General features: G+C 43.2%; 1 protein-coding gene across 17 annotated transcripts in view; it reads left to right on the forward strand.

Annotated features, from left to right (window-relative positions):
* C3H8orf88 (chromosome 3 C8orf88 homolog) overlaps positions 1 to 22,668 on the forward strand; it is a 242,820-nt gene that overhangs the window by 3,652 nt on the left and 216,500 nt on the right. For 15 of the 17 annotated variants that reach the window (XR_002089977.2, XR_009460677.1, XM_019486574.2 and 12 more), the window contains exons 2-6: positions 10,734 to 10,828; positions 13,813 to 13,914; positions 14,410 to 14,486; positions 16,887 to 16,953; positions 19,252 to 19,358. Coding sequence is in view for 15 of the 17 variants with exons in the window: in XM_019486574.2 (XP_019342119.1) it covers positions 10,756 to 10,828; positions 13,813 to 13,914; positions 14,410 to 14,486; positions 16,887 to 16,953; positions 19,252 to 19,358 (426 nt within the window). In the remaining 2 variants the exon portion in view is untranslated. The remainder of the gene's footprint in view (positions 1 to 10,733; positions 10,829 to 13,812; positions 13,915 to 14,409; positions 14,487 to 16,886; positions 16,954 to 19,251; positions 19,359 to 22,668) is intronic. The other 2 variants (XM_019486568.2, XM_019486598.2) reach the window with 2 other exon arrangements.

The following is a 22,668-nucleotide window of genomic DNA, read 5'->3' on the forward strand; positions in this document are numbered from 1 at the left end:
CTGCATAAGGATGGCTGTTGGCTCACGGGGAGCTCATCCAGCCTTTGACAGGTCTTGTGTTTAGTCCTGATGAGTGTCCACGCACCCTCCTTGTTCAGGCTAACCTGGGTGGCTGTACTGTTTGATTTGCTGACAGCCCATCCTCCATGCAACAGGTTGTACTGGTTTACATTTTGCCGAGAGTGGACCAAGAGGGGCCTGGTCTGGCGAAGGTACTCGCCATGTCATAAAAATGTCCATCCAGCTATAAAAAGAGCTGACCAGCGACAAAGTTAGTGGTTGAAAATGTGTAACAACTTTACAGCTGGTTTCTGTCCAGCTTTCATTTAAACATATTTTTAAGACTGCTGAAATGGGAGCCCTCCTCTGGGTTAATTAGTTAGTTTGTTTTGGCACCCAGTCTGGTGGCTTTGTGTAGCTGATAGCAGTGAAGGTACTGGAGGTTTTAGTGCTATGTCTGTCTTTTTCCTGGCATTCATGATCTTGCTTTTCAGAGCCTGCTGCATACGAGTGTTTATCTGCAGCAGTGGATCCATTGAAAACTGGTTCTTTTCCTCAGTCCCTGTACAATGTTGGGGTTGTGTAAGGAGATAGACAGCATGTAGCAGGAGCCCTTCATGTGACGCTTCTTCTGTCTTGGGTTAACCTATGGCAGGCAAGTCAAGCCGTCCTAATTTAATTGCATCAGCTTCCCCCTCCTCCCCTCCCCTGCAGATGCCTTCCACAGTAGCCAGGGACTGCTGGGGATGGGAGCCCCTTCATTGGTCGTGTTTGTTTCTAGGGGGGCTGTAGGGACCATGGGTTGCAAGTGTTCCTCATTTGTTTACACTCTAAAGATAAATTGCAGTAAGTATAGTTTTTTAAAAACTGCATGTTAACTACCCTGGGGGTCTTTAAGAGGAGGTTGGATGAACACCTCGTCGTGGTCGTTTGACCCCAGTACTCTTTCCTGCCATGGCAGGGGGTTGGACTTGATGACCTGCTCAGGTCTCTTCCGACCCTACCAACTATGAAACTGTAAAAGTGAGGGTGGATATGTGTGTGGAAAAGAACCTTGCTGATCATTGACTAACCAGCAAATAGTTCATGGCCTGTTTCTTAAAACAATTCAGTACAGTCAGGCTACCATAAGAGGCGAGCCTATATACAAAAAGGATTATCTATAAAACCTCTGCAGTGGTAGCTTCTCAATATCATGTAGTGTGCAGTGGCGCTCAAACTTTTTAGATGCAAGGCACCCCTTAGAAAATGCTCTTCTTAGCTTTTATTCATTTTTTGGACTACAGTAAAATAATAGAGTAATTCCTCTATTGCAGAGAACTCAGAAGGACCAAAACAGGTCAGAACGTTATTTCATACTATGGATTCATAATCCGGGTTGAGAATTACTGAGATGGTGTGGTACAAATATAGCATTGAAAGTACTACTGCAATACACTTCTGGATAGCTTCTTTTCTCCTTTTTCCTACATTTTCTACCCAGCTTTAATTTTTTTCTGCCCATTGCTCTAACCAAATGGTAGCTTTATTTTAAATAGCATTACTCCAAGACTTTGTCTTCTAGAACTGCATACTCCTTACATAGCACAGAATTTACTGCGGTTGCAGATGCCACTTTTTCTTTGCCTCTCACATTCTACTCCTCCAAAAGAAACAACAAACACTTCTTACTAAACCATGAAATTCCTGTGTTCAACTCTACTGGGAAAATTTCTTTGCTCTTTCGTGATTTATTTATGGTAAGGAAAAAGGAGATCTGTTGAATAAACTAAGATGGCTTGATTAAAATACCCATTTCCTTTGGTTGTTTTAAATAATTTTTGTGAGTCTGTGCATGTGTTAAATAAAATTACTGAACAGGGTCTAGCATCAGTTCTTCTGCTCCTAAGCTATAATAATCTTGTGTGTCCTGTCAAAATATTTAACAACTATATTACCATAGAACACCGGTCCTAGACTAGTCTTACTGACTTCATTTTTATAACATTTAATAAATTGGTATGCGTGTATGTCATCTCTCCTTCTCAGAGAGTTTTTCTTTCACCAAGTTTTTCAGTATCTTACCAAATTTTGTTTTTATAATTTTTTTGTTCTTGATCAAGTTCTTTAGGATATGGAAAATAGCAGAATTTTTTTCCTCTGATTGCCTAATATTTTTTAATATACTTCTTATCATTCTTAATATTTATGAGCCACATTCACAATTATTTCTGCATCCTTCAAGTTTTATGTACTACTTAGATATCTAGCTTTTTGTACCCCAACTGCTTAGCTCATATCATCTTAAATCGTGACTGAATAGCACTTTTTTTTTCCAGCACTTGAGGCCATTTGACACCGTTGGGGCTTTTGACATTCTCTCCCATGGCATTCTCAAAAATCTAAGGAAATACAGACTAGATGAAAGTACTGTAAAGTGGATACGTTACTGGTTGGATGATTGTGCTTAATGAGTACTCGTCAATGGTTCTAGGTCTAGTGGGAGGAGGTATCAAGTAGGGCTTCCTAAGCATCTGTCCCGGGGCTGGTATGTTCAACATCTTCATTAATGATTTTGATAATGGGATTGAGTGCTCACTCTGCAGATCTGCAGACAACACCAAGTTGGGTGGAGTTGCAGATACTCTGGAGGGTAGGGTTAGAATGACCAAAATAGATTGGAGGAATAGTCTGCAATCAATTGGATGAGGTTCAACAAGGACAAGTGGAAAGTCCTGCACTTAGGATGCAATAATTGCAGGAACACACATAGTATCATAGTACTTAGGGTCAGAAGGGACCTAAACAGATCATCAGGTCTGACCCCCTGCCCCAGGCAGGAATGGGTGCCAGGATCATATCATCCCAGCCAAAAATCTGTCCAGTCTCCTCTTGAAGACCCCCAAGGTAGGAGAGCGTACCACCTCACTTGGGAGCCCATTCCAGAGCCTGGCAGCCCTAACTGTAAATTAATGTCTCCTGATGTCCAGCCTGAACCTTCTCTCTAACAATGTGTTGCCATTATTCCTAGTAACCCCAGGTGGTGCCCAGGGGAATAGAGCCTCCCCCAATTCCCCGGTGAGTTTGTGAATGGTCATCCGATCCCCTCTCAGACTTCTCTCGTGGAGGCTGAATATGGTTCAGGCCCTTTAGCCCCTCTTTGTAGGGCCTGCCCTGCTGCCCCTTGACCATGTGAGTGGCCCTCCTCTGAACCCTCTCAATGCTAGCCACATCCCTCTTGAAGTGTGACGCCCAGAACAGGATGCACTAGTTTAACTGTGGCCTGACCAATGCCTCATAGAGGGGAAGGATCACCTCCCTGGACCTGCTTGTGATGCATCTGTAGATGCACGACAAGGTGCGGTTAGCCTTACTGACCACTTCCTCACATTGGCGGCTCTTGTTCATCCTGGAGTCAACCATGACTCCAAGATCCCTTTCTGCCTCTGCATTGACAAGAAGGATGTTCCCCAGCCTATAGGTGTATTGCTGGTTCCTTCTTCCTAGATGCAGCACCTTGCACTTGACTGCGTTGAATTCCATCCTATTTTCATCTGCCCACCTCTGTAATTTGTCTAGATCTAGCTGGATTCTGTTCCTCCCTCCAGTGTGCCCACCTCACCCCACAGCTTGGTGTTGTCAGCAAATTTGGACAGTGTGCATTCCACATCCAGTCACTGATAAATATGTTAAACAGTACAGGCCCCAAGCCTATCCTGTAGGGGCCCCACGTTACCCAGTGCTGCCACTTTACTTCCTATGTATTTGAAAAAGGACTTTTTATTATCCTTAATTCTGGTTGCTAGCCCTACCTCCATCTCTGCCTTAGCCTTCCTAACAGCCTCCCTGCAGTCCCGAGCAACAGAGGTGTAATCCTCCTTGGTTCCACTGTTTGTACACCTCCTTTTCTCCTCTCAGGAATCCCTGGATGCCTTTGCTGAGCCATGGGGGCTTCTTAGCACTCCAGCCCCCCTTGGTGTACATTGGGACTGACTCCCTTTGAGCTTGGAGGATTGTCTCCTTGGAACAACCACCTGTCTTGGACTCTCATCTCACTGAAGCTTTGAGGCCCCAATGCCTCTCCTACTAACCTTTTTAGCTTACAGAAGTTGGCCCTCCTGAAGTCGAGGACCCCTGCCTTGCTGTTTGCTTTCACCACCCTGCACTGGATAGCAATTTCCAGCAGGCGATGATCACTGTTGTGCTCAGGCACTTGACTACCTGCAGACCCCTCACCAGGTTGTCACCTGTGGCAAGGACCAAGTCCAGCAAGGCATTTTCCCTGGTGGGACTATGAACATCCTGAGTTATGTGGAGGTCCTATATCTCGGCTAGGAACCTACATGAGCAGTTGGACCTGGCTGACTGCTCCTCCCAGCAGATGTCTGGGTAGTTTAGGTCACCCATGACAACCACATCCCTTGACTTTAGAGCCTCTGTGAGCTGACCTGAGAATTCCAGGTCCAGCTTGTCCCCCTGGTGAGGCGGTCTGTAGTAGATGCCCACTCTCAAGTCCCTTTCCTCATTCCCCCCTTGCATTCTTACCCAGAGTGCCTCATTTTTCCCTGCCTCTGACCCCATCCTGATCACTGAGGATGTATATTGCTCTTTGATGTATAATGCTACACCCCCCCACCCCAATTTTTCCTGCCGTGTCTCGCCTGTACAGCCTGTATCCCTCGATGTCCACTGCCCAGTTGTGGGTAGAATCCCACCAGGTTTCCGTGAGCCTCACTAGGTCTGGGTTTTTGCTTGCTAGCAGGAGGGCGAGTTCCTTCTGCTTATTCCCTATGCTTCAAGCATTTGTGTAGAGGCATTTGAGGCCTCCTGTAGGTGCCTGTGCTGCTCCCTTGTTCCTAAGCCTGCCCTGGCCCTTGTTACTTACCTGGGTACTACCTGTGCACGCCACCTGGCTTGACAGCAAAGTGTCCTTATGTTCCCCTTTGTCCCTGTCCCCCGGTGAACCTAGTTTAAAGCTCGCCGTACGAGATCAGCCAGCCTGGAAGACTGGAGAATGACTGGCTAGGCTGCAGTACTGCAGAGAAGGACCTGGGGGTTATAGTGGACCATAAGTCGAATATCAGCCAACTGTGTCTTGTTACAAAAAAAAAAAAAAAAAAAAAAAAAAAAAAGCCAACAGCATACTTGGTTGTATCGATAGGAGTGCCACCTTGCAAATCAAGGGCAGTGATTCTCTCTTTGGCACTGGTACAACTTTACCTGCCCAATTTTGGGTCCCATGCTTCAACAGGGGAGTACTGAGCACATCAGAAAGTATTCAGTGCAGAGCAACAAACCTGGTTAGATGCCTGGGAAGCATGACTTATGAGAAAAGGACTTGATTATCTAGTCTGGAGACTAGAAGATTGAGGGGGAGATTTGATACCTGAAGGGTGGTTATAGAGAGTGTGGAGATGGACTACAGGTGACAGGATGAGAAGCAATGGCCTCAAGGTGTAGTAGAGGAAATTTAGGTTGGAGATTAGGAGGAACTTTCTGACTATGAGGGTGGTTGAGCATGGAAACAGGCTACCTAGAGAAATTATGGAATCTCCATCCTTGGAAATTTTCAAGAGAAGGTTGGACAGACACTTGACTGGGATGGTTTAGTCTGGGGTGATATGGCCTTGATCAGGGGACTTGACTACATGATCTCAGGAAGTCCCTTCCAGCCCTACTTTCCTATGATCCTATGAACTTGTTAGTGTTTTCTTCTTTTTTTTAATATGGTAATATATTTAGAATTCCCATTGCAACATAATGCTTTCTATTTAGTTCAGAATGGCAGGGGGATATGTTCTTGTCATAATGCAATCTTATTCAACATTAGTGAATTTTAAGATCTTTGCTTTTGTTTTAGTATATTTCAATTGATTTTTTTTAAACAAGTTCTAAGACTATCCTTTCTTAGAACATAAGTTCATCTACATCTAAGGTACAATTCTTATTTTCAGCCTGTGTTTCAGTTTTCCCTAGCTACAGTTTGGTGACTTGTTTAGTTATAGTACTTTTTTAAGTTTATACCATTTCTATATGAAATATGTTGTATTACCAAAAACAATTGTTTACTAATAAAACTACACCTACCCTGGGACTTCAGCTGATAAAACAATAATGGAGTATATTACGTGAATAGTATTTCGACTCTCTAGCAGTGCCCTGTGTTCCAGTATTGGGTAAGCAGAAATAATAAATGCTGTAGCAAACTAGAGAAAATACACACGCAATTCTCAAACCAGTTTTGATTTTTCCATCCACATCAATGTATAATTTTGCTATACCGTGCTTATCTTTTCTGCTCTAAACTCAGTGACAGATCTGATTTTTTTTGGAAGCAGGAGTGGTACCACAAACTGTAGAGTGGCCCTTCTTTCCACTTCCTGTTGCCAGTTGTTAGTTCTAGTTTTCATGTTGCCAACTAGTAGTACATTAGTGACATTTGCACAGTTGACTTGTCTTGGTTTTTGTTTCTAAAAGACTCCGACAAAGGCTATATTAACAGTTTCATTACCATCAGTCCTCCATGAAATAAGAAAAATGTTCTAAAAAGGAGGAGGGCAAGTTTCTTTGAGTACATGTGAGATCTTTTATTAGACCAATTGCATAGTTGGAAAAAAGTTCTTAGCAAACTTTCAGGCGCAGTCACCCTTCTTCAGGCATAGGGAGTATCTGCTGTTCTGAGACTTCAAGAAATGAGAGAAGCTAGAAGTGTGGCAGCATGTCCGTGAGAATGTAAGTAGGTAGAAATTAGACAAAAGAAGAAGCAGAGAGGTAAAGCAGAGAGGGGAGGGGGAAAAGGAAGAGCAGGGGAAAAATGGCTCAAAGGAGATGTAACAGTGATAGAATACAAGTTAGAAAAGAGGCTGTCAGTGAAAAAGAAAATAGTTGGAGATCAGGAAAACAAGAATGCGAGAAGCTACAAGTGTGAGAGGATGTAGTGAAAATATAAATAGGGAAGAAGGAGAAACAAAAGGTAAAGCGGGGGGAGGGGAAGAAGGCGGGGAAAAAAAGAGCCAAATGGAAACATTACAGTGGTAAAAATACAAGGTAAGAAAGGCTGTCAAAGAGGAAGGAAATCAGAGGGACAAAGGGCAGAAAAGTAGGGGAGGGGAGACAAGGTGGGGGAAAAGAAAAATGTAAGAGGTCAGGTCAGGCAGGTACCTGTTGAATCGGATGTGTGGCAGGTTGTAATGCGCCATAAAACCAATGTCTATATTGAGTCCATGATTTTTTTGTATCCAGTAGCTCTATGAAGTGAAGTCCATAGGCTTGTCTACAGAAGGTGTTTTGTAAGTTCCCTTTTGAGGATTAGACCTGAGAGATCTGAGAGGGAGTGATTGTCCTGCCCCAACAACTAGTTGGGTATTCTTGCCTTCGGTAGATTTTCGGTGTATGTTCATTTTGGTGCACAGTTGTTGTTTTATTTCTCTTACATATTTTCCATCAGGGCATTTGGTGCATTGGATGAGATATATAACACTTCAAGAAGTGCAGCTGCACATAAATGCATGAATGACTCGTGCTTCCTGAGGCTGGGGGGGGCATGATGACTGCCTGCAGGTGGCGGCAGTGATGTTGGTGGCGGGGGCATAGCAGTGGTGAGCAGGGACCACCTGCAGATGCCAGCGGCAGCATCAACCAATCTCAGGGGGCACGTGCCCCCCACTCATTGCCTGTGTGTGTGTAAATTATCTATCTATCTATCTATAGAGGTGTGTGTATATATATGTGTGTATATATATATATATATATATATATGACTCTAGACATGTTAAATTCTAGACTGTGTACGCAGACTTGCAAAGAGGCAAGGGGGCTTATGGGTAGGTAATCAGGTCTGTTTATATTTCATCATCATATATTGCTGTCAACACGGATGTTATCTCTGGAGACAAATTCAGTTTGAGAACTGAAAGTAAGCATCACCGCAATGCTTAATGGGATCTTCTAGACTGAGCACTGACTCCCGTTGGGTAGAGTGGTTTTCTTTAATCTTTACAAATCTATAGAGGAGTCTCTGGGAGCCCCATAAGATTGGGCCCCTAATATAGTCCATAGGCTGTTGTGATCTATTTATAAAACTTTTCTAAAAACATTACAGGAATATATTGTCTCAAATAGTATATAATTAGAACTTATAGTCCCTATTCCATGATGATATCCTTGAGCTTTAATATAAAAGAGTTTTAATTTAAGATATATCGTTTTATTTTTAAAGCATCTTAACACAAACAATAAAAATACAATTAAATAAAAAATGTGATTTTAAATAAAAAAATCTGATTAAAAAAAAAAAAATTTTAATCATTGATTTTTCTCCACCCTGTGTAGCACTAACATAATAGCCAATTGGTAAAAAAAATTGTGTATGTACTATAGAAGGTGCTGTTTCAAACCATCTCTTTTTTTCCCCTGTGACATATTTAACATATGTACTGATCTCAGTCCTCATTACAGCCAGTCTTCAGACTTAGGACACAATTGGTTCCTGAAAACCATGTTGTAAGTCAAAAGGTTGTAATTCAGAACCAATTTTCCCATAGAAACAATGTTACAAATGGGGGTTGGTTCCTTTACCACGCTCGGATCCAGCTGGTAAGTCTGTTGTGGTGGGGAGAGAAGGGGCATGGGGAAATCAATGCCCTGCAGCAAGGGAGGGATTGGGGCTAGGCACAGGGAATGTGGTGGAATGCAGGTGTGGTTTGTTCTGGGCAGGTGCGGCAGCGCTGGGAGTGGGGGCTATGCCCTGCTGCTGTTCGCTCAGCTGGGGTTGAGCTGCTGTGCTGCCTTGGACAAGTGGTGTGTAGCAGTGGGAGCCGTTACAGCCTCCCGGATGAGCCGTGGCTTCGTCCCATCTCGCCCTGGCTGGGCTAGTGGCAGCAGCGGCAGGGCATGGTGGGGGCGTGTGCCTTGGATCTGTGTGGGGCAGGTGGTGGAGAGGGGACTATGGGGAGGCTGCAGCCACTCTAAAATTCCCCATAGCCTGCCTGGAGTTCAGCCTGGTGCAGCCCTGGCCCTGGCCACCCTGTGCAGATCCAGGGCACATGTCCCCGCCGCGCCCTGCCGCTGCCGCCACTGGCCCAGCCCAGGCAGGGCAGAGCAAAGCTGCGGCTAATCTGGGAGGTGCAGGGAGGCTGGGGCCACTCCTGTCACTGCATGCTGCTTTCTGGAGGCAGCACAGCACTCCCCTGCCCTGGTTGGGCGACTGGCGGCAGGGCATAGTTCCCACTCCTAGCACTGCCACACCTGCCCGGAGCAAGCCATGCCTGCATCCTGGGTCCCCTGGCCTCGGCTGGGCAAGTGGCTGAAGGGCAGAGCCCCCATTCCCAGCACCTTCTGCCTGGAGTGCAGCCCTGGCCCTGCCCACCCCATGCAGATCTGGGGCACATGCTTTCCCCCACCCTCCTACATGCCCTCCCAGGCTGGTAGTGCTCAGTAGTGGGAGCTGCCCTACCCCCTCCCATGCCCCCCTGGGCCCAGCCCCAGCCGCAATCCCTCCTTTGCTGCAGGGGATTGATCTGCCTCCCCATGCCCTTTACCGGCCCCTCTACTACAACAGAATTACCAGCTAGATGCAGCTGTGTCGAGTGTTGTAAAGGTGAAGCCCGCATCGGAACCCTGAAACAGGGTGTCAGTTTACAAACGTTGTGAATGTTGTTCATCATAACTTAAAGTTGTAAGTCCAGGACTGCCTGTATCCCACAATGCTATGTTCTTCCTACCCCATCTCCCTTCCCAGCCTGCACTCCCCCCACAAAGCAGTAGGGAGAGCAGCTGGCCTCCCTGATAACCTGCCCAGCCAGTGTGCCTTGCAAGGGTTGGTTTGCATGTCAACCAGCAACAAAGGCTGATGGGGCTAACAGAGGATGGGGCTCCAGTGGCAGTCATCTCTGCCACACACTCAGCACTTGCTGCTGCTGCCGGTGGCTTACCATCAGCTGTTGTCAGTAGGTCTGCCTCACTCATGGACAGGCTTCCCTGGGAGGAGGGAAGCCAAGAAACAGCCTCCTAATTTCCCCTGGCTTTAGATCATGCCTTTGTGGTAATGCTGCTATCCAGTTAAAAGGAGCATATAATCTGTTTTTATAGCTTTGCAAACTTTGTAGCACTACAAAAATAACGTGTCTAAGGCTTAGATTATACAATTAATAGAGAAGCTAATGTCAATGAATAACCTGCAGCCTGAATTCTTTGCCAATCAGAAAAATACTTGAACTCAGCGATTGCAATTTTCTTCCATCAGATAAGGGATATCTCAAGACTTGCAAACAAAATTACTCTATATATAATAGGTGGTGTTGAAATGATGTCACCACGGTGGTGCCGGAAATATGCAAGTGACAAGGATTTTTGTGGGTGATCTCTTTCAGTGGACCGACATGTTTGGGATAGATTTAGCCAAGCTTTCTCTAGGAGAGGAGTGCACAGACCTGAGGAAAGGTACTGTGCTACTCATATGCCTGTCTAAATATCCCAGACACAGTTTGTCCAGTAAAGGAGATTACCTACCCCCAAATCCTTGCGTCTTCACATTGGGATACTTACTTTCCTTACCTTATGGTTTGTTTGTTTTTGTCTCCCCTCCCCCCCATCCCCCAAGTATTTGCACGCAATGACCCTTCCCTCTTTCCTCTTTTGCCTAGAACTATTTTCTCAAATGTACCAAGCTCCAGCAGGGAAGTAGGAAGAAACATTGTATTCATTTCTGTAGCAGAACGTTTCATATTAATCTGTATTCTTTTTTTTGAAATGAGGAGCCTCAACGTTTTAAAGACCATGGAAATCAAAAAAATGATTGGCAAATCCCTTCAGCCAGCAAGACCGGTGCGCCACTTGTCTGAGCAGATTGGTAAGTTGCATGGTTGAAATGAATTCATTTTAATAAGGAATTACAGATCATTTTTAGGAAATTGCAAGGGTGTTCATAATTCACTTCTGTTTAAGGCAATAGTTTAAAAGCTGGCTGTGGGGAAATTGTAGCTTTTATTTGTGGGTTTAAATGGGAACATTTTCATTGACATGCTCATGCTCTAGGTCATACAAATATTCTAAAAGCTATAGCAAAACCATATTAAAACTATCACATCATTAACTAGACCAGGTTTAGCAAAACATTTGCAAACTCTTGTGTGCCTGGCTAGTTCTCTAGAGACCAAATTTATTTACAAATTGGTTCTGGATTTTAATTTGAGATTGAAGAGACATACTGAGGCATGCTGCCCAGGCTCTTCTGTCATAAAGAAACACATGGGAGGCAATAAAGCAGCCCAATTTGTTACTACCTTTTGCCCTGGGTACAAATGCGAGCATTTGTGGTGCAACAGAAGGTATGGATATCTGTTTGCTTTCACTTTGTGTTGCCATGGCACAAAGTGACATCTGTTTCCATCCAGAAATGTTTAAATAGGAATCCTTAAGTTTAAAAAAAATTCTACCCTGTTCTGATCTTTGTGATTTCTTTGTAATATTTTTCCTTCCTTTCCTTTCCTTCTCAAGAAACAAATTAAAGCTAGGACCTGGCATTTTCTGAGGGGTGGCTTGAGCATAACAAAGTTGAGAACCATTTTGGAGAGTAGCCTGCATGCTGAGTTGCATACTGGCTATGCTGAAGCCCCCAAAGGTTAGGTGTAAGAAAACTGGTTCATGCTTCCCCTTTTCCCCATATATATATATATATATAGTTGCATATGGAAAGTTGCAATGGGAATGCTAATTTTTTTCACTCTTTGAAAATATAAGTAAGAATGTTTTGGACCTGGATTGTATCATCTAAGAATTACTGAACTGTAAAAATGCTCTAGCTTAGACTACATATGTAGCTTTCCATCTGATTTAGTTAAACAGGTGCACATATTTTATGAACACCAGGGGTGGGGAGAGGAAAATCAGTCCAAATAATAATTTAGACTTAACCCTGTTGTTGTAATTGAAGTATTTGATTTTTTTTCCTGATGTCCATGCATGGATGTGAACCTCTTAAAATAAATTGGTGACTCTAAATTGGTTTTAAAATGCACCTTTATTTCAAAGCCAGTGTAACAAACTGCGGTGGTTTAAAGATGAGGCCTGCCAATCCAGATAAAACAAGGGGCCTTTTCTTCCCTGTTCTTCCCCTCTCCCACACCCACTCCACATAGCTTTATTTTTTCACTCCAGCATGATCTGAAATACACCTTGACCAGACTGCTAGTTTTTTACTTCATTTCCAAAAACTTTTGTAGATTGTGAATCTCTGTGTCAACAGAGCTTTGAGTTCAGGTAAAAATAATAGTCCTAATTCATACAGTGACTTGAGTGTTTTGACATAGAGCATTGTCATGCCAAACTCTTAGACACCCAGCTCCTGAAACAAAACTCCTAACACCAAACTGGGATATTAACTTTCTATACCATGCACAGAGAAAGTTGGGCAGATAGGAAGGGAAATGCACTGAGCTAGAAAATGACAAAATTAAGCAATGGGAAACGTTGAAAAGAAGGGTATATCTGCCCTGAGACAAGTGCCTACATATGACTGGCATTCACTGGACTTGGACTTCAGTCCTACTTTTTGATTTGGGCGACTAGCTCACTTTTCATATTGAAACACAGGTGTTGAAGAGGAGGCAGTGGTTCTGGTAGCTGGGCTGTAGTTTAAAGATGTATTTGTCCATGAAGTAGACCTAGCAACCAAGTCTCTCTTTCCTTAGCCAGAGGGGTTTCAAACCCATCTCTCTCTTTGCAGGAGAGTTCCTTAACCACAAGACTATAGGCTAGGCTTGGTGACACTTCTGTTACCCTGCCCCCTTTTGTTGTAGCTGAACTCCCATACAAGGCTACCTATGCATTTTGTAATTAAACAGTTATTAAATAAAATAAACGTTATTGGGAGCAGGCACTGTAATCCAGATCTCTGCCTCACAGAAGAGTGCCCTTTTTAGATTTGGCTTAGTCCTCCTTGCACTCTTTAGCCCCGTGAGTCTTGGATTCTTTATTACGCTTTGCCATAGTTTCAACAGAAGGGCATACTCTCCATTCTGTCAAAGTTTTGCTTCTAGCTTGATGGTTGGAGCATCCTTCTGAGAGGCAGAAAATATATATTTGAACCCTCTTAAACTGATAAGGGCCTAGAATCCTGTCTCACTTCCTGTATGGGCATCCTAGGCTCTAGGCTGTTATTCTCTGGTCGTGGTCTTAAATGAAAGTGGCAGGACTGCTGCGTTTTGTGCTGAACTTGTTGGTATGTGGTAGGTGTCTGTTGAGCATGCTTGACAAATTTGGGCCATGATGAACTTTGTCTCAGGAAAACATGCTTTGTAAATCTTCATCAGGGTTAAATATGAAGCAGGAGCTGAGCTTTTTGTGCATATGTAGTAGTGGCACATGCTTTTACTGCCGAAAACTTAAACTTATTGGGTATTTACAAAGCCTTGGGCATTCAAGGATTTATTTAGGTGAGAGTTTTTTGATTCACTCTTAAAGTCCATTTTAGGATTCTCCAAGGTTATCTGTGTAGCTTTGAGGTCAGAATACTGCATTATCTTCCACTAATCCCTGTCTGCCTACATATGAACTTCTGCTCAGCCTTTCATCTCTGTCTCCAAATGAAGCAGGAAAAAATGATGTCCAGATACAAGTACTCTCATCCTTTGTGCAAAAATAACTGAAGAATGTCAGGTTGTTGTATACATTATGTGAGCTGAACTAATTCTATCTTGGTAATAAAAGATTTTGCTGGAAAAAAATTGAGTGAAATAGATATGACATTATAATTTCATACTTATTGAAGGCATAACTGCATAGTAGCTGTGGCAGGTACCATCTTTTTTTTTTTTTTGCTGTTGTCTACAACAGAGGTTCCCAACCACTGGACCGCGGCCCGGTACCAGGCTGCGGCAGGTTGGCTGCTGGGTTGTGGCACGAAACCCCTGCTTGCACCCCCATCTGTCCACTCGGGTGAGCAGCTTCCGGGGTCACTGCTGAGCTATCGGGGTTAAAGCCGGGGGGGCGGGGGAGCCCTGGGAGGGAGGCATCCAGCTCCGCACACCCTATCCCACTCCTGCCAGGCTGAGGTGAAAAAAAAGTTTGGGAACCACTGGTCTACAACACCTAGTTGATTCCTGATTTATGATTAGGCAACTAGTTGCTATGATAATGCAAATAATAAATAGAATTATTGCATTGGCTAGGGATAAATGCTGAAATGTTACTGTGGACGGCAGCCGCCGAATAAATGCATTACATGGCAAAGATGTTGAAAGAAATGGGACCTATTTATCTGGTGCTTAACTAGGTAGTAAAGCACCTGTACGGTAACTAATACGAAACAAAACATTTGGATCTTTCTCTGTTGTTTGACTTTGCTACTGGGTATTTGCACACAAATGTCTTTAAGATAGTGTTCTAAATGGACAGTTGACTTTTTGCTTACTATTACTCTTGTTCCAACAGCTTCAACAATTAATTTCAACTTAAAAAGTGAATTTGCATGCAACACTCAAGTATGCTTACGTAGTGACAGTAGTTGGGTAAGCATCTAATTAAGTGGATACAATAAAAACAATTGTAAATTGCTAAGTCTATGAAGAACTGATAAAAGAATACCATAAATTGACAATGAAATGTGCCATCAGATTATTCAGCTGTAAGTGTAAGCTCTTCACAGTGAGTCTTGTTCTTTCATTTGATTGTTAAGAGTAGTCCTTGAAATGTTAAAATGAAATTTTGTATTTTCTTGGTACATGTGCACTAAGGCCTGAAAAATGCATCTCCATAAGAGGTAACAGTGACTTTCAAACGTGGCTTTTCTTTAGGCTTCATAAAGTTTATCTCCAGTAGCTTGTTCTGTTAATTCTCAACTACATATAGGTAACAAATGCTCATTTACCTTGCTCACTTTTTCCGTATTTTGCACTTAATAAGCAGTGGCAGGAGTTCTTGTATTCCTTTTCATGTAGAAATGTATTCAGTGCATTTGAGGCAGCAGACATAACATCTGGATTAAAATTTCTCCCCATATGCATCCAAAATGTTGGTCAAGCGAATATTTTTCTGTGCCTCCTGAATTCAGAACCACATTATTGTATTTGTTGGAAAGCAGCATTTGCTTTACATTCTGAGGGACAGATGAGGAAAAATGTGACTTGGGAAGACAGATAGAGAGGTACTTCAGTTCTCCTTTGATCTTGAGCTAGCAGTGTTCTGTTTGTCCCTTTGCTTACTATTGCATAACCAGAAGGGTGCCAGCAGCTCCAGTAAAATGTATGCATGCTGTTTTTTGTGGCTTTTGCTTTTGCCCCTTCTTGCTAGGCCAGTGTCATAACTTCTGTGCCCTAGGCAACCTTTTAGAGTAGCATGCTGGATGCTTTATAGCCTGGCTGCTGCTGTGAGCTGTCAATCCCTCATCTCTGCCAGCAGTTCCACCTCTCCCTGCTTTCATCCCCTCCCAACTCTGTGCCCAGGCTGCCCAGAAGACTGCAAATGTGCAGGGCCTGGTTTTCAGATGAATGTTGGCATTCAGACCAGGGCAGCCCTAGTTCTGGGATTCATGCCATTTGTTTAATTTAAGGTTCTATGCAAATCGGCCATAAAGATGTTCTGCATTGTATGTAGAACATCTCTGTGGCTGGCTTGCCATTTTATTGCACTATAAATTGGTTAAAAATGTGTTATGTTGCAATTTATGGTACAATTGGAACATTAATTATGCCATCTGTGTAGGCATTTCATTTTTCAAAGAGAGGTAAAGGAAAGTGGGAGTAATGACAACAGTTTTCAAATATTTGAAAATCTGCCAGAAAGAGAAGCAGGAACCATTCTCCCCTGCTACAGAAGGTAGGCCATGAAGCAATGGGTTAAAATTGCAGTAGAGGTGACAGATTAAATCACAGGAAAAACATCCTAACTATGTCCTTTGGCTGTTCTTACAAGTTGTCCAGGAAAATTGAAGATTTCCAAGAAGAGACTGGATAACTTTGGGATGGTTTAGGAATAATGCATTCTAAATTATTGCAGCTCAAATTGGACCACCAGCGCAGGGAGCAGAGGGACTTTAAACTGTGTGTTGGGCTGGGTTAATTGGCTGGGCCTGGGACTGCACAAGGGTCTGGAACTAGCCACAGTGTGGTTCCTGCTAAGCTAACAATCAGGTATTTGTCAACCTGGTGTTGTCCCCTGGCTGAGCTGGCAGCAGATTATCAGGCACCTGGCCTTTAACTTGCCAGTGCAGGGGGAAGAGACCAGGATCAAAATCCCAGTCTACCCCAGTGTTGGCAAGTATGGCGTGATTTGGGTCTGATCCCTGATCCCAAAATTGCCCATTCTGCCATGCTACATGCATAGCAGAAGCACACCTGTTAGATCAGATCCTGTCATGCCTTAAATGAATGTTGGTCAGCGGCCTCAATGTAGGAAGTAGTCGCTAAGGTTGTGAGTCAAAATAAGCCATTCAGGGTTATCTATGTTTGCAAAACTTGTAACTGCAGTTCACCTTTCTTGTGGCTCTTGTTCAGTTATGTATGTGCTACAGATTCTGCTGGTGGTAACCACTGGTATATCTCCACCACTCCTGACTATAGTTTAAAAAAGTCACTGGTGCAGATGCTGGCCCAGTCCCACTTATACAAACCTGTTCTTCAGTTTGCATAAACCTCATTGCTTGAATTCTGCTAGAAAATGAATTGCTTGTCTAGTTTTTCCTCTAGCTGTTATACAGCATGGAAAGTTATGAGCAATCTCAAGTGAACAATATATAACAGTAGATGTAAACTTGACTTTGCCATAATTAATTTCAATATCAGTTTTACTTTGAATAGTGTATCCTTGCATTTTGTGAGAGAACACCAGATCTTCATATAATGCATTTTATGTGAAATGCTTCTAAAACTTTGAATAATTTGTATCTCTTCCTTTCACTTTTTTTTCCCCAGTGGTGTGAGTCTCCTGGAATGATTGAAAGTAATCAGGCAGAACAGCATGAGGTTGAATCTAAAAAAGGTAAGCCCAGATCAGTGTATGAATTACTGACTTGTAAATATTAATTCTAAGGAGTTGTGAATTACATATTTTTGTTTCAAATACTTGCTTCTGCTTCATGAAGTGATGGCTTCCTTCCAAATCAGGAATGATGTGAAAGTCTCACTTCAATAATTTGGTATTTTAATGTAATAATGTTATATATCAAGACTTTGGAAGTGGTGTGTGTATAATAGTACAGCTACGCTGATATGGATCTTCTGGCATGCTTGACCAGTACCTAGAAATGCAGGTCTAGAATAAGTCTGAGTTGAAAAGTATCTTACTATTGTACATGATTGCCCGCAATTATTTTTTTTATAAAATCAAGTTCGGCTTTTATGTTCCATGTTGTTTGCCCCTACTGTTCTTATTGGAAAGCTGTTTTAGAACCTTATTTTTCTGTTTTGAAACCTTTTTATTTCTAAACAAAACTCACTTTTGGCAATTTGGTCTTGTATTAATATTGTCATCTGGTGTAAATACTTTTTTACCCTCTCTGATATTTATCTCTTATTTATAGAATAACTATATTCCCCTACCAATAGCTAAACAGGCCAAGGTTTTTTAGCCTCACCTCAGTAAGATAGATATTGGCTGGCCGTGTCTACATGAGACACTGACTGTGCAGTCATTTAGTACTTGTATAAACAAATACTAAATGACTGCGCAATAATAGTATAGTAGTGTTGCCGAATGGCTTTTAGGTGACACTGACTGCAGTAGCTCATTACTAGCTCATGTAGGCGTGGCTGCTGTCCATTTTTCTGATCACCCTCCTAGTCCTCTGCCTGCATTACAGTATTCCTTACCTGCTTTATAGTAATTATTCAGTAATTTCCATCTTAATTACCATAATCCTTATTTGGCACCATACCAAATGTTTACTGGTTAGATGAAATATTCTAAATGTCTTTTTTCTAAGAAATATCAAATTAATCTGGCATGATCTTCCTTTGGTAGACGCATGTTGCAATTCCACCCATTTTTCCATTTACCTCCATGATTTTATTCATTCCATTCATAATTAGGGGTTCACCCAACTTGAGGAGGCAGCTGGCCAATTTTGTGGGGAGATTACAGGGCTGGCCACCACTTTTATGGGCTGATCCTGGCATCCCCACTCCCCCTACGCTTCTGGCCAAGGGGCCTCAGTTACCCTTGCTGCTGACTGGTTGCGAGGGCTGCCCATCATGTGGACCCACCCCTTGCCACCCTCAGCTAATCAGTGGCAAGGGGTGGAGGTGAGAGCCATCTTAGGTGCTCTTCCTGCTGTTTCCCCTCTGGGGAGGCCCAGCATTTTATTTTTAGAAGTCCGTCCCCCCCCCCCCCCCCAATTTCTCAAGCTTTGCCCAATTTCACGGTTTCTGTGAAACAGCAATTTCAGTAGGTCCATATTCATAATGTGTTCTGAACACTTGCATACTATTAGACTAGCAGGTCTCTGGTTGCTTGGATTTCTCTCTTAGAGATGCTGTGTTAACAGTTTCATGTTACCATCCTCTACTTGATAAATTTATTAACATCCTTTAATAATGATCTGTGATTTAAGTGCCAGTTCTTTCAGAATTATGAATATCATTATACAAATGATAGGGAAATGGGGAAGAAAGGAGGGGGCATGAAAGAGGTGAATGTGAGTTAAAGAGATCAAAAAGGATAAACAAAGCAGTTAACCCACTGAGGGACATAGGAGGTTATAAAAGCTTTGTGGTGGGTTTCCTTCCCATTTCCTTTGCTTTTAAATGAACTAATTTCTTTCTACCGTATTTAGTACCCATACTCTTTGCAAGTCTATTCATAGCATCTGATGAAATAGGTTATAGCCTACAAAAGCTCATGCCTCTCCATGAATGAGTCTGTCCAGGTGCTACACTGCCCTGCTTTTTACCAAACTTCAGATTAACATAGCTAGCTACCTCTCTCTACTCATGTGTAATGGATAGTTAGCCAATTCTGGATTGGTCTGTGTACTTTGTTAGTGAACACTCCCACAAATTCACCCCAGTACAAGATCTGGGACTGCTACATACCACATTCATTTTAGATTTGAACCATTAAACATCTATAGCTCTGCATTGTTCTTTGAAAAGCTGGTTATCTTGGGGTATTTCTAATTGTTATTTTAAGAGTGATTGAAACATTATTCACAATGACAATTCTTCAGGCACCTTTTTATAAAAGCTAAGTTAAACATTCAAATTAGTAAATGCAGAATTATTAACAGATGTTCAGATAACTTAATTACCTAATCATTTGTATACCTATGTATGTTTACAGAAAGAATTCAATACAGTAGGGACTTCCTCTTAAAGCTCGCAAGTGTTTCACACTCGCAGAAGAAGCCAGACTTTCTTCCTGATCATCCGGTAGTTCTTGAAAGACCAGTAAGTATATTTTTAACATTTAAATTAAGCTGTGAGAAGCACTTTTGCAGTGTCAACCATCATGGTTGGTTAGAGCAAAATTTATTGTTTTTAAATCTGTTTTGAGGTTCATGTACTTTACCCAAAAACAGATAGTGGTTATAATTTTACAGTAGCATATAAAAGTCCCCAGTCAGGATAGGTATCTCTTTTTAGCAAGTGTTGTACAAAGAGGAATCTCTGCCTTCAAGAAAATTTTCTTGACCTTCTGTTCCTGCTTTTATACTTCCAAAGGACTAAAGTTCTATTATGAACTAATGAATTTGTATAATTGTGATATTCCTTGTACTTCCAGTTATGGTATGATTTATACTTGTGTGTTCTTACTAATGTAACTTCCTGTACGTGTTTCCTTTAGTCCCATAATTTTTTGGCTTGCTTGTTTAATAGATGTATAATCTGTCAATATTCAGCTTTGTACCTTAATGTACTCCTACTTGATCTTTTCTTGGCTGACAATTTAAAAATGGAGACAGAGGCTGAATTGTGCAAATATCCAAGACTAAGTTTGATCAGAAGGTGTGTCTAAGGGTGGTTCCCCCACCTCTATCACTTGCACTATAAATTCCCCCCACACACTTATGAAAAGCAGCAAGGCAATCTAGATGCTTTACTCTCACTTAGAATTCTCCAAATTCATTATCTGCATTGTCTTGTCTGTGTGCATGCATGGATTGCCATAGCAATTTGAAAACAGCTCAAGTCCCCACAATACTTCTTGGTTTTTCCCCAAATGTCTCCTGAAAACATGGTCACGTTTAAATGGTTTAGGTTTCAAATCCAAATAGTCTCCCAAACTGTCGTAAGGAGTCTGATACAACAAAGGTTGGCTTAGTAAAAGTACGTGAACTGGTAGCATAATTTTCTGCTGTTGCCTGTCCAGCATGTTTGGTTATAATGGTGACTTCCCCCAGCACTGCGAGCTGCTGGGATCTTGACTTGACTGAAGGAGGCGCTTCCCCAACAACTGCGCCGAGTTCTCAGCGCTGCGAGCCTCTGGGAACCGAACCCAGCAGCGGGAGGCGCTTCCCCCAGCCGGACTGAGTTCCCCAGCACTGAGGGGCTAGGAACTCAGCCTGGCTGGAGGAGGTGCTTCCCCCAGCTGGGCTGAGTTCCCCAGCGCTGGGTCCCTAGTGGCAGGAGCAGTGACTTGTGATCCAGCAGGCAGATTGGTGGCTTGCCTGCACTCCCGGGAGGGCTGCAGGGGCTCTGCTGGACTCCTCCTGGGAGTGCAGGCCCCGATCTGCCTGCTGACTCACAGGATGCTGTTCCTGCTCCCCGGCTCCTGCTTGGCAGCAGCCAGAGGTTCAGTTTCCTAGAAACCCCTGCACCAATCTTGAAACTTGGCAGGCTTCATGCCCTCAGAAGGGGCTACCACCCCTGCAAGTTTCATTGGAATCGGGCAAGAAATGACAAAGTTACAGGCTTTTTCGTGCTTCCCCATTATAGCCTATGGGCGAAATGTCGAAACAGCAAAACTGTTTCAGCGAAATGGAATGGAACAGTGCTTTCGAAATGAAGCAGAACTTGAACTGAAACACTACTTTCGTTTCGATGGAATAGAAGCAGAGCACTGCTGTTTCACACAGCCCTAATGTCTATGCTGCTCACTTACCTGCTATGTCAGGGTTGGGCAAAATATGGCCTGTGGGCTGGATGCAGCCTGCCAGGCCATTCTATCCGTCCCGTGGGACCCCTAAAAAAATTTAGAAAATTAATGTTTATCTCCCCCTGACTGCCTGTCATGCGGCCCTTGATGGCTTGCCAAAACTCAGTAAGCGGCCCTCTGCCTGAAATAATTGCCCACCCCTGTGCTACATGGTGCCATGGTGAAAGTCTGGACTGTTCTGTGTGTACTACCTGTTGAACTGAGGGTAGTGTGGCAATTTTTGTGCTGCTGGTGAGGGGGAGAGGGGATAACTATCAGTTTATCACAGGAGGTAGAGGTAGTTGGTACACTAATGCAACTAGACCACTTTTGATGTGGGAGGTAGTGTACATGGCATATTTTAGCACACTGCTGCCAGCTGCAGTGAGTGGTACAGACTTGCCTTTAATGCCTTGCTATAACAATTTGATGTCTGTGTAGATTGATGCCTGTAGTTAATTCACCTTTAAATACTGATAGCAGTCTTTCTGCCACCATGTACTAATTAAAAAATAAAAAATGTACACAGTGGAATTGTGAAAGCCCATCAGTAGAATGGTCTCGGTGCAGCTCACAGGGTCTTAATTCCAGCTACGCTAATATCTGCTCTGGTTTAGTCGGTGTTCTTGTGTATATATGGAGGGGATTCAGTGTTTGAGGGAGAAGTGGACAGCAGGAGGCTTAACAAAATATGGAGAAATCTTGTGATATTAAATGTATTTGTCCAAAAGTACAAGAGGAAAAAAGAAATGATTTGCATCCTCTGAAGCAGGGCTGTACAACTTCTAAGCAGCCAGGAGCTTAGAATGCTGAATGGGCTGCACCAGTGGCATCTGCAAGTCGTAGGGTCCACAGGTCCCCAGGCTACATGCTGCATGTGTGCAAGTGCTTCCCCTCCCTCTCATTGTGTACATGGATGCTCCTGCACCACACGGGCTGGCCCCCTTTGCAGTGCATGTAGCAACCTACCTCACCTTTGGGTGTCTGGCTGTGGGCTCTCCCACTGCACTATGCTGCCCAGGCATTCTGGGTGATGTCCCCCCCCCCCCCCCCCCCCCCAGCACTGTGGGCTGTGTTGAGCTACCCCACTTCATCCCTCTCTCTTGGGTTGGGTCAAGCAGCAGAGGCCAGAGGAGGGAGTGGGAACCCCAAGATCCCAGCAGCTGCCTCAGCCAGAGCAGTAACGGCAGCAGTGGCCAGGTGGGAGACTGAGAGTTGCGTGTCTACCACTGAGGGCTGCATGCAGTCAGTTTAGTTTCCTTTGTGATTCTGGTGTAGCAAATACAAGTCCTCTTCCAAGTCAAAGAATGTGTATATTGTGTATACTGTTAGGACATAACAGTGAAAATCTATATGCTGAAATTGTAATGGTTGGCTGCTTGAAGGGTTGTATTTGTTACCACACTCGGTAGTAGCCTGAAGCAATGCTTAGTTGGATGTGCTTCCTGACTTGCTGTCAGGAAACCTATCTGCAGTGATGCACTGGGAAATTTTTATGGGAATGTCCATTAAGATTGTAAAACCTGCATCTTCTATCTTGAGACTGAGTATCTTTTTAAGAATGTTTCCTTGATGCTGGGCCATTCCCACATTAAATTAATACAGCCTTTATTGGTATGATTG

The sequence above is a fragment of the Alligator mississippiensis genome, chromosome 3, assembly GCF_030867095.1.
Source record: "Alligator mississippiensis isolate rAllMis1 chromosome 3, rAllMis1, whole genome shotgun sequence".
Lineage (NCBI taxonomy): Eukaryota > Metazoa > Chordata > Crocodylia > Alligatoridae > Alligator > Alligator mississippiensis.